This window comes from Callithrix jacchus, chromosome 12 (assembly GCF_049354715.1).
Source record: "Callithrix jacchus isolate 240 chromosome 12, calJac240_pri, whole genome shotgun sequence".
Lineage (NCBI taxonomy): Eukaryota > Metazoa > Chordata > Mammalia > Primates > Cebidae > Callithrix > Callithrix jacchus.
Window position 1 is genome coordinate 11126661 of NC_133513.1, and position 14636 is coordinate 11141296.

The window sequence follows — 14636 nt, forward strand, 5'->3', positions numbered from 1 at the left end:
AGCCAGATGAGCATGGTGGCTCACACCCATAATTCCAGCACTTTGGGAGGCTGAGGCGGGTGGATCACTTGAGGTCAGGAGTTCAAGACCAGCCTGGCCTACAAGCAAAACCCCATCTCTACCAAAACACAAAAATTAGCTGGGTGTGGTAGTATGTGCCTGTAATCCCAGCTACTCAGGAGGCTAAAGAATTGCTTAAATCTGGGAGGCGGAGATTGAACCTGGGTGACAGAGAGACCCTGTCTCAAAAAGTTTACCCACACTCACACTAACATCTTAAGCTCAAACCACAGGATAGATGTCAGTCTTCCACACCTCACCTCAGTAATTCAAGGCAACTTCAGCTGCTATGGCTTGTTTTTGAGATGGAGTTTTGCTCGCTGTCGCCTGGACTGGAATGCAGTAGCATGATCTCGGCTCAACACAACCTCTGCTTCCGGGGTTTAAGCGATTCTCCAGCCTCAGCCTCCTCAACAGCTGGGACTACAGGCATGCGCCACAACTGGCTTTTTGTGTTTTTAGTAGCGACAGGGTTTCAACATGTTGGCCAGCCTGGTCTTCAACTCCTGACCTCAAGTATCCACCCTTATCAGCCTCCCAAAGTGCTGGGATTACAGGTGTGAGCCACCACGCCCAGCTCAGGTGCTACAGCTTTGACTGCATTTGCTTTAACTGTGAAGGTGATTTCAGACCCGAGGTTTTAGTAAAAGCCACTCACAATTTCCATCCCTGACACCATAAACATTTGCATCACAGCAGATCAGCAATGTTATATATGACTCCAAATGTCCTTGCCACCTCGTGAGAGAGAAGCTGGGTTAGGGCCTGCATTAGAAGTGATGGTGTCTATACGCTTCTTGCCACTGTCACCGACACCCACATTGCAGAGGACTCTGTAGGATCCCATCGTGTCACCTTTGGGCTTTGCTCCTCCAGTACACAGCACACAGAAATGTTGAACATAATCACACTTTTATTTTTGCACAGTGCCAGCTCTTCCTGCTGGATTCGCTGGTCCCCAAGATGGTTGGCTCAAAGCTCTCAGAAGCTGGTTTTTGAGACAAGAGGTCAGGATGCCTTAACGCTGCAAAGGTAACAGGCTGCACATAGAAAAATGCTGTTAAAGATGAAAATGCTGAACCCCAGACCTTCACATGCTCTTCTCATTTGAGACAGTCTCGCTCTGTTGCCAGACTGGAGTGCAGAGGCACAACCTCAGCTCACTGCAATCTTCCACATCCTGGTTTCTCCTGCCTCAACCTGAGTAGCTGGGACTAAGGCGTGCACCACCACACCCAGCTAATTTTTGTACTTTTAGCAGAGACAGGTTTCCTCCATGATGGCGGGGCTGGTCTTGAACTCCTGACCTCAAGTGATCCTCCCACCTCAGCCTCCCAAAGTGCTGGGATTACAGACGTAAGCCAGTGCGCCTGGGTGCTCTTTTCATTTTCAAATGAGACTGCTTCAAAGCTTGCTGTCCTGTGTTGAAGGGCTTGTGGAAGGGCCACTGTGACTGCAGTGGTTTTTAAGGCTCCCCCGTCCCCCACTGGGAGGACTCCAAAAGCTGTCAACAGACGGCATCCACACCCCATAGAGGGAGAGGACACAACAGTCCCAGGGGTTTATAGTGAGACCAGGGAAGTAGAATTCACTTTTCTTTAAAATTTCAATTTGTCTCCCCTAATCCAGTTTAGCAAACTCAAACTCCTGATACTGTAACTGTGAGTGGAAAAGGGAACGCAGCACACAGCGGAAACATTACAACACGTTCTTTGGAAAAAGAGTCATTTAATATCTTAAGGGAGAGAGTAGGAACTTTCAGTTACCTAAGACTACAGTCAACCCCCAGCCCAGAACAAAAACAAGACACCTTAATGTTCATTCAAAGACAAACCCACAGCGAAGGGCTCCCACCCTGCTGCTGTAACTCCTCTTTCTTGGGGAGGAAGGAGGGAAGGGCCAGGTCCCAGGGGCCCTTCCTCCCTGGTTTCTATCACACTGGTAACAAGGCAGCTCTCAGAGCACAAGGCACACACACTGCAGTGGAAGTTGAGAAAGGAAGTCACTCCAAAGTACACAATGGCCCAGAGACCAGGAAACCATGCCACAGAGCTGGGTGGCAAGGTCAAGGGGACCGTTCGAGGACCATGCCCACGACGGCACCTGCTGCCTCCAGAGGGGCCTCGTGACATGCCAGGTCACATCTCCAGTCACCTTACTTGTACATAGTTTCTTCATGGAAAACCTTTAAGAGCAAATGTGACTAGAGACCAAAAAAAAAAAAAAGACCCTGCCCCCCCAAAACGGAATTAGACAGAAAAGTACATCTCAGTGAAACCTCGTTACAGATGCCAAGGTTTCCCAGGCCCATTTCCAGGGAAAGTAGAAATCTTCCTCCACTTCCACGTCACTCACTGAATTATAATTTTTATAGAAAATTTTATTCAACATACAACATTTTCCAGCAAAAAGGCAATATACAGGAAGAGTTGGTGTACACTGCTCCCACAAAAACAACCCAAAAAATACCGGAAAAGGATGAAAAATAAGAGTGATTTGCTGATTCTATTTTACTGCACTCAAAACTAGACACGCAGCTGGCATTAGCTCCAAAATAAAAGGAAACGGGGCTGGGACTGAAATAAAACTACACACAATGAGTATCAACATCAGTGAAATTCACTTGCAGACTCACCCAACGAAAAGGAACCTCCTCCCAGTGGCAAATTGTACATGTTCATTCATTAAATATACAATTTCATTTTTCCTTTTTTTCATTTTTAACTTTTGTACAAAGTCAACAGCTTACTAACCACTAGTGAGCATGCCCTCTTGCTAAAAGGCTTTTTTGTCTGTTCCACTTTAACGAAATTCTATTTATAATTCTTTCACCTGTTCATAGGAACTGTTGAGATCATTAAGTCTGCCGAGGCAGCATAGTAAACCTTAATTATATTTAACAATGTTCTCAATTTAATAAAAAGACCCCACAATGTCTGTCCGGACTGTATTCAGTGCATCCACTTTGCAAAGGGGCTGCAGACAGTAGTGGCTGACGAAGTGAGACGAGTTTATTAAAAAGCCCCCAGGCAGCTGGAGGAGGAGAACCCGAGGAAGGGCCGACAATGCACACAATGAAGGGAAGAGCGCTATTTATTAGGTTGTGAGTTTCTCTGTTTTGCCTTTACAGATGCACAAAAGGTCATTGGAAGTATAACTGAAGGAAGTAGGTCAGACGAGCCTAAACACAAGACTTTCTAGCTGCGGGGCTGGTGCACGAGACCCCAGGAAGGCAGCCGGGCCACTCGTGCCTACTATGGACAGCCCAGAGACCTTGAGCCAGGGACCCGCAATCCACTAATCTCTTCTCCCCCATTGCGCTGACAGTTGCCTTGCACTGTGGTTACCATAAAATAACTCTCATTGGCATCCAAGCTTTATAAAAACACCTTCATTTTGCTCAAAAAGGGCAGTCAATAGATACAGAGAAGCCAAACTGAACAGCCTCAATAAAATAAAATTAACACCAGGAACGATCCTCTTGCTGAAGACTTCCGCTAGAGGGCACGTGCACCAAAGTTCTAGGCTGTTTAAGGGGCCACACAACGCACCATCCTCGCCTTGAACACACCAGCTTGGAAATCAGTTATGGATTTTAATGGCCTTTTCAAGGTAAGTGTAGCGACTCCTCTTTGGGGCTTTGTTGAAGTGGTCGAGCCCTAGCCAAGGCCGAGGATGAGACATGTTACCTGGTGGGGACGAAGAAAAGCAAGTGAGGCCACAGAGCAGCCCTGGAACCTCTCGGGGGTGGAAGCCAGGACCTGAGCTGCACGCCCACCTGGAGCTAAGGAGGCCCATACCCTGACTACACCTCAGAGCCACTGCCCTCATAACCCTGAGTCTCAATCATCCTGAACACACGTCCAAGTATCTCTCCTTGAAGAACTCACAGATTACAAAGGTGTAAGGATCTGTTAAGAACTTGCAGGTTAGGAAATGCTATGGCTCCTGGCTCCACAGGTCACCCAGTGGAGAGAGAAGAGCTGGCACTTGAGCCTGGGGTGGTCCCCTCCCACTCGCAGACCACTTGCTTCTTAGCCTTCAGAACCCACACCAGCCCCCAAGAGGAGGACCCTTACCGGGCTGTGGCTCAAAGTCTTTCAAATTTACTTCATACTCGTCTTCATTTATGTACTGGTGTCGGCCCATCATTACAATTGCAAATTTAAACTAAAAGAAAAAAAATTAAAACTCCTCCGTTATTTCTGTATATCAGCAAAACTCTCATCTCTGGCAAAAAAGCCAAGGCTGCAGTGCCAGGCAACACTTGAGCCCGCAGCCCACAAAGCTCCCAGGAGGCCCCAGCTGCACACCTTCTCGAACTCCTTCTCCTGGATGTCCAGCAGGCTCTGGATTCGCTTCATCACTTCTCGAAAATGCTCGCCCTGGAACGGCAAAGGATACATGTGCTCACACGGTCACTCCTGACATCCTTGGGGCCATGTCACGTGGAAGCTGCCAAAACCAATGCCCAGTCCCAGCAGGAGCACAGATTCGGCAACAGCAGCTGTTCCAAAGCGCCAGGTTTTGATGCGAGCCACTCCACCAACCACAACATCGTACCTGGTGTATCCTCAGCAAAAATGGGATTCCGAAGGTTCCGAAGACCTCTTTGTGGAAATGTGCCACTGTGACAAGCATCTCGTTCTCTTTGTCTATGTCCACCTGGTCCAAAGGGATTTCCTGGGGACACAAACAACAGACACAGTTCTGTAAACACAAGTGACCACATCTAAATTCTCACACTACTCCAACCCAGAGGGTAGAGCCTATTTAGGACTAATTTCTGTGCACACACACTCTAAGTCCACTCCTGGAATCATATACTTCAATTACTGGAACATAAACACAGACTCAGCTACTTGTACAATTTACTGTGACATTTAGGTATGCAGCAGATGTGGCTCATGAATTCTCTTTGGTGCCAACAGTGTTGGGGACAGTTACCTCTATTCGAAACGTCCGGCTCGTTGCAGGAGATAAACATTCTAATAGTTCATCTTCTTGATGGACACCAATGATTTTGTAGCTTACAATTTCTAGCAGCCTGAACAGAGAGAGAAAAAAATGGGGCAAAGTGAAGTATATTTGCTTAAAAATAAAATGATTAACACAGATGGTTTTCTAGAAAGAAAGTTACAAGATGCTTATTCTTTTTTTTTTCCCGAGACAGAGTCTTACTCTGTCACAGAGGCTGGGGTCTTGACTCACTGCAACCTCTGCCTCCCAGGTTTGAGTGATTCTCCTGTCTCAGCCTCCCTAGAAGCTTGGACTACAGGCGCCTGTCACCACACCCGGCTAATTTTTGTATTTTTCAGTAGAGATGGGGTTTCACCATGTTGGCCAGGCTGGTCTTAAACTCCTGACCTTGTGATCTGCCCGCCACGGCCTCCCAAAGTGCTGGGATTATAGGCGTGAGCCACCACACCCGGCCTTTTCTTCTCCCCCAAAGAGGATCTGAAATATCAGAAATAGGGATTGGGGGCCAAGCAAGCAGAGGGGGTCCCCTTGAAGCACAAGATTAAAAGGCCCGGCTGGAAACAGTGGAAGTGGCCACATTTGAGCATAAAGATGTACAGACTGGGCCTCCAAAAATTGTGTAAACCTTTTCCACAAGGAATCCAGAGTCGACTGATTGAGACGTCTTCCTCATTTACTCTTATTAGATTACAGATGAAGGTCTCACTGTTTAATAATTGTTTTATTAGAAGAAAACAATTTGGGAACCAAATGGCCCCAAAGGCCATTTGTCCTCCAAGCTACTGCAGGGCAAAGTAGAGAATCATGCCTATCTCTCTGATATAAACAACCAATTCAGGAACTTCTTTCTACAGCCCAAATGCTGGCTAGAGGGATCAGAAGTGACCCGATCTGTCAAAAACAAAACCAAGAGTCACCCTTGCCAGGCGCGGTGGCTCAAGCCTGTAATCCCAGCACTCTGGAAGGCTGAGGTAGGCAGATCACCTGAGGTCAGGAGTTTAAGACCAGCCTGACCAATATGGTGAAACCCCATCTTTAAAAAAAAAAAAAAAAAAAAAAAAGAGTCACCCTTCCAGTTTCAATTCATCATTCAAATGGAATCATATCCTTCCTCTGTTTGGCTTTTCTACGGGAGTATCACCTTTTTACTACAGCTACTGTTATCAAGATACGAGGGGAAGGAGGAGAAACATGGCTTAAGTGTAAAACATGCATAAACCCTGCACCACACCGCCTTGATGGCTACCCATGAGACTTGAACAACTGGAGCAACACAGATCTGTGTTGAGATTCTGTGCAACGGTCTTTGCAACTTGGGGCGCACCCCATTGAGTCTGGCAATGATGCACATGGATCCTGGCTGGGCAATTTCCACCAACACAACTGCAGAGGTCGGCATGACTGCTACCCCTGCTAACTGTCCACATTTGGACTCAAGCATACTTGCCTAAGTTTCCCTGATGCTTTCTCCCCAAGCTCCACGGCCTTTTTACATTCTTCTAACAGGTCCCGGACACACCCATGCTTGTCTGGATATAGTGTTATTTCCTAAGTAATAAAAAGATAAAGTAAGTGCTTTCAAGAAAGCCGAAAAGGCCTTCTACCACAAAGGAAGAGCGGAGAAACTTGCATCACTGTTCTCAACTGTCCCCAGCTGGCCCCCATATTTGTGCTCTCATTCCCACCCCAACTCCCTCATCTGTGAATTCACTCACAGGGAAAACACTGGCCCTAACCTAGAACCAACCAATACTGACAAGAGGTTAACAAAGGTGGCCTTTATGCAAAAAGCTTGTCATTTACAGAGAACACTTTCTCAGGAAATGATCCCCAGAAGGGTCATCCAAGAGCCTCTCCAATTCTCAGCACAATGAGAAAAGAACACTGGTCCAGATACAAGACCAGAGGCTGACTTTGGGCTTTCAGGGAGCTCAATTCTACAAAGGTGAGACTATTTATGTCTCGAATTTTCCCTCAATGCTGGTAGAGCTAGAAAGGGTAAGAGATCTGGCATCCAAATAGGTACACAGATTTTTCTGAAGAACCACCTAATGCCTGTAATGCCAACACGTTGGGAGGCTGAGGCAAAAGGATGCTTGAGGCCAGGAGCTCAAGACCAGTCTGGGCAATATATCAAACCCTGTCTCTTAAAAAAGAAAAAAAATTTTTATATATAAAAATAAGCCAAGCGTGGTGGCATACAACTGTAATCCCAGCTACTTGGGAGGCTGAGGCAGGAGGATCACGTGAGCCCAGGAGGTCTAAGCTGTCATGGACTGTGATAGTGCCAGTGCACTCCAGCCTGAATGGCAAGAGTGAGACCCTGCCTCAAAAAAAAAAAAAAAAAACCACCTAAAATGTGGCTGGGTGTTTCTTCTGTTTGGAACAAGCATGGGACACTGGAGCCACCTGTACTAGCAGTCTGGAGAGTAAGCGCACAGCAGAGACAATGCCTGCTCAATTCACAGGCCAGCTGGACTCACTGAGACCAGGTTGAGGCAGGAAGAGCTGGAGAAGGATCCTCCCCCTAGGCCAAGTGGCAATGCGTAAATATCACAGTGGGACCTCGGAGGGAAGGGCTGGCTGCTGAACAGTTCCTTAGCTCAACATGTGACGCACCCTAAAGGCCTCAGGAGGTCTTGCCAGGAAGCAACAGAGACTCCAGCCCAAGGCACCCCCAGCCCCCAGCATGTGCTACTGTTTATAGAGTTTTCTTCTGTTGTCTTAGTTTTCAACGTCTGGGGATAGATAGAAACAATACGCAAGTTCTAATGAAAATGAAAATTTGTACTATTCAAAAAAACTTACCTCTTCCCTAAACTGGCTGTTTAACCATATACATTTAAAACTTCGCCTGTTCTCAAAGTCTGTGATTTTCATCTTAAGCTATTAAGAAAAGAAAGATTCATGTCAGATACTGTCACCAAAAACCCAAGTCTTCTCTTCATTACCCATAGTTACATTAAGTTGGACTCATACCTGCTGATAGTAAAGTTTCTTAGGTTGTCTAGGCTTGAAGAATTGTAGAAGATCTCTTAAAGTACCTTCATAATTATGTCTAAGAGGATTACCTGGGCCATCCCTATAACTACACAAGAAAACAGCATATAAATAAATGACTTGTTTATTTGCCTAAAAACACATATCTGTGAGTGAACGTAAAAGCAAACCCCTGGCCTTAAACCTGGACTTGAAATTTGGACCTAGCATGGGATTGAACTTAATACTCCTATTTCCCGAGAACTAAGTCCCACTCGCTGTCACACCTGAACGCTCCCTACAACAGTGAAAAAACACACAGGAGCCTGGCAAGACTGACCAGCTGGACACATGGGAGATGCACTGAGGATGTATCTAAAGTCAGTCTGGCTTTGGATGAGGCTGTCAATTATTTTAACATATCAGAGTAATGTGGTCAAGCTGTGAGTGGTGACAATTCTGAAACTAAGCAAGAAGTGGCATGTCAGGTGAAATGGCGAGCTAATTATTAAAATTAGTTTCAAGATGTTTCAATGAACTGTGGGAAGCATGCAGTAAAGACCAAACAAGTGTCCATGCGTGTGACTTACCCTTGAGACTTGAAAAACTGGAGCAACATTGGATCTGTGTTGAGCCTTTGTGCAACTGTCTTTGCAACCTGGGACATAGAAAGGAAGGTTCACATGTTGGGGAAAAAATGGAAATTTGCTTATAAACTTCATGATTAATTACTTAAAATGTGCTATGAGCAGCCTGAATTTAAATTCCCTAGAAATTTATTCAACAGGAATAAACTATATTCTTAATATATCACCATGGGAGTAGCATATCGGATGAAGATAACTTTGAAAAGGGATTTCACTGTTAATGGTGAGGTCTACAGGTTGTTTATTTTCTGATGACGATTATTCTAGCTCCCATGGCAATATCAGCCTGAATCCACTTCAGTGGGAGATTTCCTTGGGCAATGGGATCGCAACCCCTTCTGAACCAAAACCGTGAGACAGCTTCTTCAATAAGCATTTTTAAAAAGAAATTGGTCTTTCTGGAGTGGAATCTTAAGAGGAAAGGAGCATTTATTAAATACCTGAAAATAATTCATTCTATTTGATAACGTAACCACAAATCCAGGATCATTAGGGATTGTTTTATCACAGAAAATGACATCAACGCGGTGGTAGAGATCTCGGAAATATTCCTTTGCGGTGGGTAATTCACTGTTATCATTTTCAGGGTCATCCCTGGTGGGGGGAGAAAGTTTGCAGTCTGAATCAAAGTCCATGGCAGGGGGTAGCTGGTAAAAATGGCATCATCTTTTACACAACAGTGACACCAACAGGCTCTCTTGCAAGATAAACTCAGGTTGCCCTCTGAGGGGGCCAGGCGTCTGCCTGAGCTCCCTCTGTGAGCGAGGCAAGTATGCACTGGGATCCACTGAGCCAGGCATAACCTGGAGGATTGACATTCTCATCCCAGTACAAAACAAAACTCCCTGAGGTAACACCACCTTCGCCTCCTCTATTAGGAGCAAATTTGGATGCAGTGTCTTGTCCACAGGCCAGCCAGGTGGTGGAGCCCAGTCTCTGTCAGTCAGTCAATTAGGGTTTTCATGTGCCATCCAGCCTCTGAGTGTCTAAGACCAAGACTGGCTGGTTTACATGAAGGCAGATTGAAATGAATTACCCAAGTAGGTACACTCTAAGGAGTTTCAATTTCATAAATTTTAAGGGAAGGAAAGCAATTGGTCCCACCCTGCTAACAGCTGCAACGTGCACTTTAGACATTTTAAGAAATTGTGAAGAGCTTTATGAGATGATCATGTTCACTACACCTAACTCCAAAACCCAGAGAAAGCCTGTCAACAGAGTTACATTCAAAACATAACATAACAAAACAAAACATGGTTCAGGATCTAGGTACAAGTGTTTCTTGGTTCTACAACTTTAAAAAATAAATCCTGAAATTAGTACAAAGCAATACAATCCTTCACAAAGTACCTACTTCTGAAATACTATGATGTCACCATCCATTAGTTCATCAAGGGCTTTATCAAGAGAAACGTCATAATCCTGAATTCTCTCTGTTAAATTCGGTTTAACTTCCTACAGTGGAAGATATAAAATGGTTACAATGCAGAGTTTGTCTAACATTTAGTATGGCCAGATGGTCTTCCATGTACTTAAGTATTTTCTTTACACCCAAGTCTATTCACGTTGTAAGTTAAAATGTTAACGGAAAAAGCTACATAAATCCACAAATATGTAATAATCACTGATTATAAAACAGGTAAAAAAATTACAAATCTAAAAATGTCTTTCTCAAGATCATCTGAGGCCCCGAGTTACCTGGCAGACCTAACACAGTTAACAAATTCGGGGTAAAAAACAACAAACCAAACCGCCCAGAAACAACTAAGAATCTACTGATTATGCAAAATAAACCATCCAAACCTCATAGAGGATAAGGCTAGTATCTTGAATAAATCCTGCTCTGTCACACATAACTGGGAGCAAGTCACCTAGGAGAAAGAAGATATTTCAAATACGTAGCTGTAATGTACAAAGCAAAATCAACTCAGGAGCTAAGACCATGAAGGACTTACGTATTTTACAGGATATTGGTGTGTAGATATGCCCACAGTAATTCAAACTCCGCGTTTTGGGATCATACATCTTCAAAAATAACATTACATCATCTACAAGATTAACAAACAAGATCCAAACACTCAGTATAATGCTTTAAAAAAAAGAAAACCAGTAAGCTGAGTAGCCCAGTGACAAATGAAATGACAACTTAAGGTACCTAAAAGTTGTGTCAGATGAGGCTTATTCACAAAGCTGAGGCTATAACCACAGAGTGAGTTTCCAAACATCACACCCATGGAAACCCACTACATTTAGGCAGTCAAGATGGTATCGAGTGCAGCAGCAAACTCAGAATTCCTAGTTCTGAAACCTGGCACTGACTGGCTGGAAGAGTGTTGCCACGGGAAGACTGCTCACGGTCTTGTGTCTTTGCCAGCAGTAACCACTCACAGCAATAAACATCTGTCATTTTATAGCAAGGGTCAGCAAATTCCAACCCACCTGTTTGTTGATAAAGCTGTAATGGAAGACAGATAGCCCATTCATTTACATATTCTTTGTGGCCACCTTACTACAGACTGGCCTGAAACACCTGAGATGCTGCCTATTTGGCCCCCAACAGACAATGGTTTTGCAACCCTGCCCTTTACGATCTAACCAATGCGATTAGCACAGCACAGCGGCTGAAACCGAAGACAGAACAAGATGGCCCCACGCGGCTGCTACTGTCTCCAGGCCTCACAGGAAACTCGCAGCCAAGTCACTATTATTTGACTTCATCGGGAAGTCTAGTGAGCATCTGTGGAACAGATCAACAGATCTTTCTGCAAGGGAAGAAGGCTTAACCCTGTGTGTTTAGAACAACAATCCAGGATCCAACGCTACTGCTCTAAGTGCAGGCAGGCGTCTCGTGGGCACTTACGATCTTTATCAAACTTGGGTAAGGTCGCTCCACTAGCAGCCAGCTCGGGATCAACTGTTTCCAGGAATATTGTCCAAGGGTTTTCATTATCACTGAGCTCAATCATCTATTTCCAAAAGAGATGCTGATTTTAGAAGAGTCTAATGACTTAGGTGACAGAGCGAAAAACTACAGTCAAGTACTGAAGAAAACGTCCAATTCTAGTTAAGTGGACCAAAAGGGAAACAAGCTGCACTAACTGCAGAGGACTAACGCCTTCTGCACGGTTCCAAACCAGATACGCTATTAACAATATTTACTGTTTTATTGCCGTCGGCTTCATTATCTAACATTGCTGGTCGTTTTGTTCCATTACTTCTTGCTTGCATGGGCCACAATCGTATTTGATCTTGTGGAAATCCCTGAAAAAAGAAATACTAAGAATAGATTAAAATAAAAACAAGCTCCTCTTTTAGTCCTCTACACTGCACACCCCCCACAATCCCCCACACATTTGGTCAATGTAGAGACTGACCGTATCAAAAAGAACTGTAATTCTTTCCCAGTTGATTTGGACAAACTGTACCTATGCTTCAGGATCAAGTGCCCATTTTGCAAAAATAAAGAGGAGGCAGGGGTGCGGGAAGTAGGATGGGAGATGAGGAAGAGGTGGAAGCGAGTCTGTGAAATCCTGTGCTGGAGTCAGTTCAGTGGTTTTCTTGCACTCCTTTCTCAGGCAGGAAAGGTTGCTGGGTCACACTTCTCACCGTTAGCCAGTGGCCGGACACACCACCTACCCCTAAAGGCAGCTTGTCTTTTCTAGTGACACAGAAAGAAGGTGGACCTCAGGGGCCAGGGTGAGGACACGCACCATGGTCTGAGAGAGGTTCTGAACAAACTCGGCAAGTGAAGAGTTCTTCAATACTTTGAATACAGTGTATTTCACTTTTTCTTCATCGTACATGTCATTTCCTTGGTGGCCACAAAACTGGTCCTCTGCGACGATCTGAAAATACGTATGAAACACACAGAAGACTTTACATGTGACAAAAAATGAGTCCACACACAACAAACTTAAACACTAAAATCTAAAATGCTAAAAACCCATCAATTGTTCCAACAAAATTTCTTCAGAAAACCAATGAAAAAAAAAATAGCATAAAATGACCAAAACCTAAATAGGGTATTAGCCCAAAAAAAAAGGTGTGGGCCAGGCATGGTGGCTCATGCCGGTAATCCCAGCACTTTGGGAGACAAAGGTGGGCAGATCACCTGAGGTCGGGAGTTGGAGACCAGCCTGACCAACATGAAGAATCCTCATCTCTACTAAAAATATAAAACTGCCCGTGTGTGGTGGTGCATGCCAGTAATCCCAGCTACTCGGGAGGCTGAGGCAAGACAATCACTCGAACCCAGGAGGTGGAGGTTGCACTGAGCCGACATTGTGCCATTGCACTCCAGCCTGGGCAACAAGAGAAACTATGAGAGTCTATCTCAGGAGGGAGGAGGGAGGAGGAAGAAGGAAGACGAAAGAAGAAAAAAAGGAGGCTGTGTTTCACTGCAATAACTCACCTATAAACTAGACCTAGCTGGACGGCCAACTGTGAGATGACCTCCTCCCATTCTCCAAACTCATCAGTACTTTTTGAAGCAACACACACCCTGACATGCACACTTGATCACTACTCTGATGGCCTGACTTCTGCCCTACCAAGTCTTTACTCCTGAACAGGCCCTGCTCGCCACCAACAGGGCCAGGTATTACAAAAACTCAGGTAGCTGCCCAGAGCAGCTCAGGGAAAAACAGTCCCAGTTTGTGCATCAGGAACTACTCTGGCACTGAGATCAAGCTGAGGTAACAAGTGGAGCGGCTTCTCTCTGGGCAGTTGCCCTGCTGTGCGGTGACCCAAGGGTCCCAGAGGGGTGGGGGCTGACCTGCACTTGCATATAAAGATGGGCTTCCTGCCGCTCCTTCCGCTTCTGAGCCTCGATCCTTTTCTCTTCTTGCAACCGCTCCACCAACTGCTGAGGAATATCATGGTCGGTGACCGCCTGTAAAACTTCACCTGCAGGACAAAGGCATCCTCTTTGACCTCTACAGATAAGACTTCTCCTTAGAAGCTCTTGATTCTAGGTCATCATTAATAAAATAATCTATTAAAGTGAAATTACTTGGTACCATGAGTCTGCATCAAAACATGCAAACCCAATCCCGCTTGTTTCTGGATTGCTGTGAATACAGTGGAATAAGTCTAAAATGTGTTTGGACAGAAAAGGATGTTGGGGATTCCTGGTACAATTGTCCAAGTTCACCACAGTAAAAAGAGAACAAAGGTGAACACTACTCACTCAGTTTTGATTCCCTGATATAGACTAACATGTAAGCATTAGTGCAGTGTCGGACAGACAGGTCGTCATCATGACCCCCATAATTGTGCTCAATTGCTTCCTCTTTAGTACACCTTGACACCACGTCGTCATCAAATTTACACCACTGCAAGGAAAGCAACACACATTAGCAGAAGCACCCAGCACCAAAAGGCAGCGATGCTCTAAAATGTGTGAACTTCTAGGTATGCCCCTAGTTGAAAAAATATACTTGTGTATACATACACATGCACACAACCTGATGGTGTGCTAGGCAGGTAGAGCCTCAGGCATCGGCTCAGAAAATTCATCAGGACCTTCCTCTTTCCCATTCATATTCTGTGGGCACTACTACTATTCACCCAATGGCAAATTCTGTAATTTACTCAAGTAGTCCATTTTCCACTTAGATTCAATCTACTGACACTACCAACTCTTTATAGAATTTAAAAGGCCATACTGAGCACACCAATTTGAGAGTTCAAATTTTATCTTTTAGTTATAAAATTAAATGGGTTGTTTTGTCCTATCCCATGGCATTTTTTTTATAGAATCAAGTAAGGGCCAAACTGAAGTTTACATGGTACGTCCCTAACAGTTATCTTCCCATCTGTGTTGTGGATGGAGCCACATTAAATAGTGACAAACGCTGCTGTTACAGGCACTCTTCACTGTTCTCTCATGCTGCAGGGTCCCTCCATCAAACCCCTTTGGCAGGAGCTGGCTGCTGACCCTATGGTCTTGGAGGTACATTCAGAGACCTT

The 14636-nt window shown here is 45.0% G+C and overlaps 1 protein-coding gene across 2 annotated transcripts in view; it reads right to left on the reverse strand.

Moving 5' to 3' along the window:
* Positions 1-2425: 2425 nt before the first annotated feature.
* The window catches only part of USP7 (ubiquitin specific peptidase 7), a 68965-nt gene continuing 56754 nt past the window's right edge, over positions 2426-14636 (reverse strand). For both annotated transcript variants that reach the window (XM_078344614.1, XM_078344615.1), the window contains exons 14-31: positions 13855-13999; positions 13441-13571; positions 12377-12511; positions 11826-11927; positions 11527-11632; positions 10622-10714; positions 10470-10537; positions 10021-10121; positions 9107-9260; positions 8610-8677; positions 8020-8128; positions 7849-7926; positions 6488-6588; positions 5008-5107; positions 4624-4743; positions 4374-4445; positions 4140-4230; positions 2426-3749 (exon numbers count right to left, since the gene is read on the reverse strand). In XM_078344614.1, coding sequence (XP_078200740.1) covers positions 3643-3749; positions 4140-4230; positions 4374-4445; positions 4624-4743; positions 5008-5107; positions 6488-6588; positions 7849-7926; positions 8020-8128; positions 8610-8677; positions 9107-9260; positions 10021-10121; positions 10470-10537; positions 10622-10714; positions 11527-11632; positions 11826-11927; positions 12377-12511; positions 13441-13571; positions 13855-13999 — 1881 coding nt within the window. In that variant the 3' untranslated portion in view covers positions 2426-3642. The remainder of the gene's footprint in view (positions 3750-4139; positions 4231-4373; positions 4446-4623; positions 4744-5007; positions 5108-6487; positions 6589-7848; positions 7927-8019; positions 8129-8609; positions 8678-9106; positions 9261-10020; positions 10122-10469; positions 10538-10621; positions 10715-11526; positions 11633-11825; positions 11928-12376; positions 12512-13440; positions 13572-13854; positions 14000-14636) is intronic.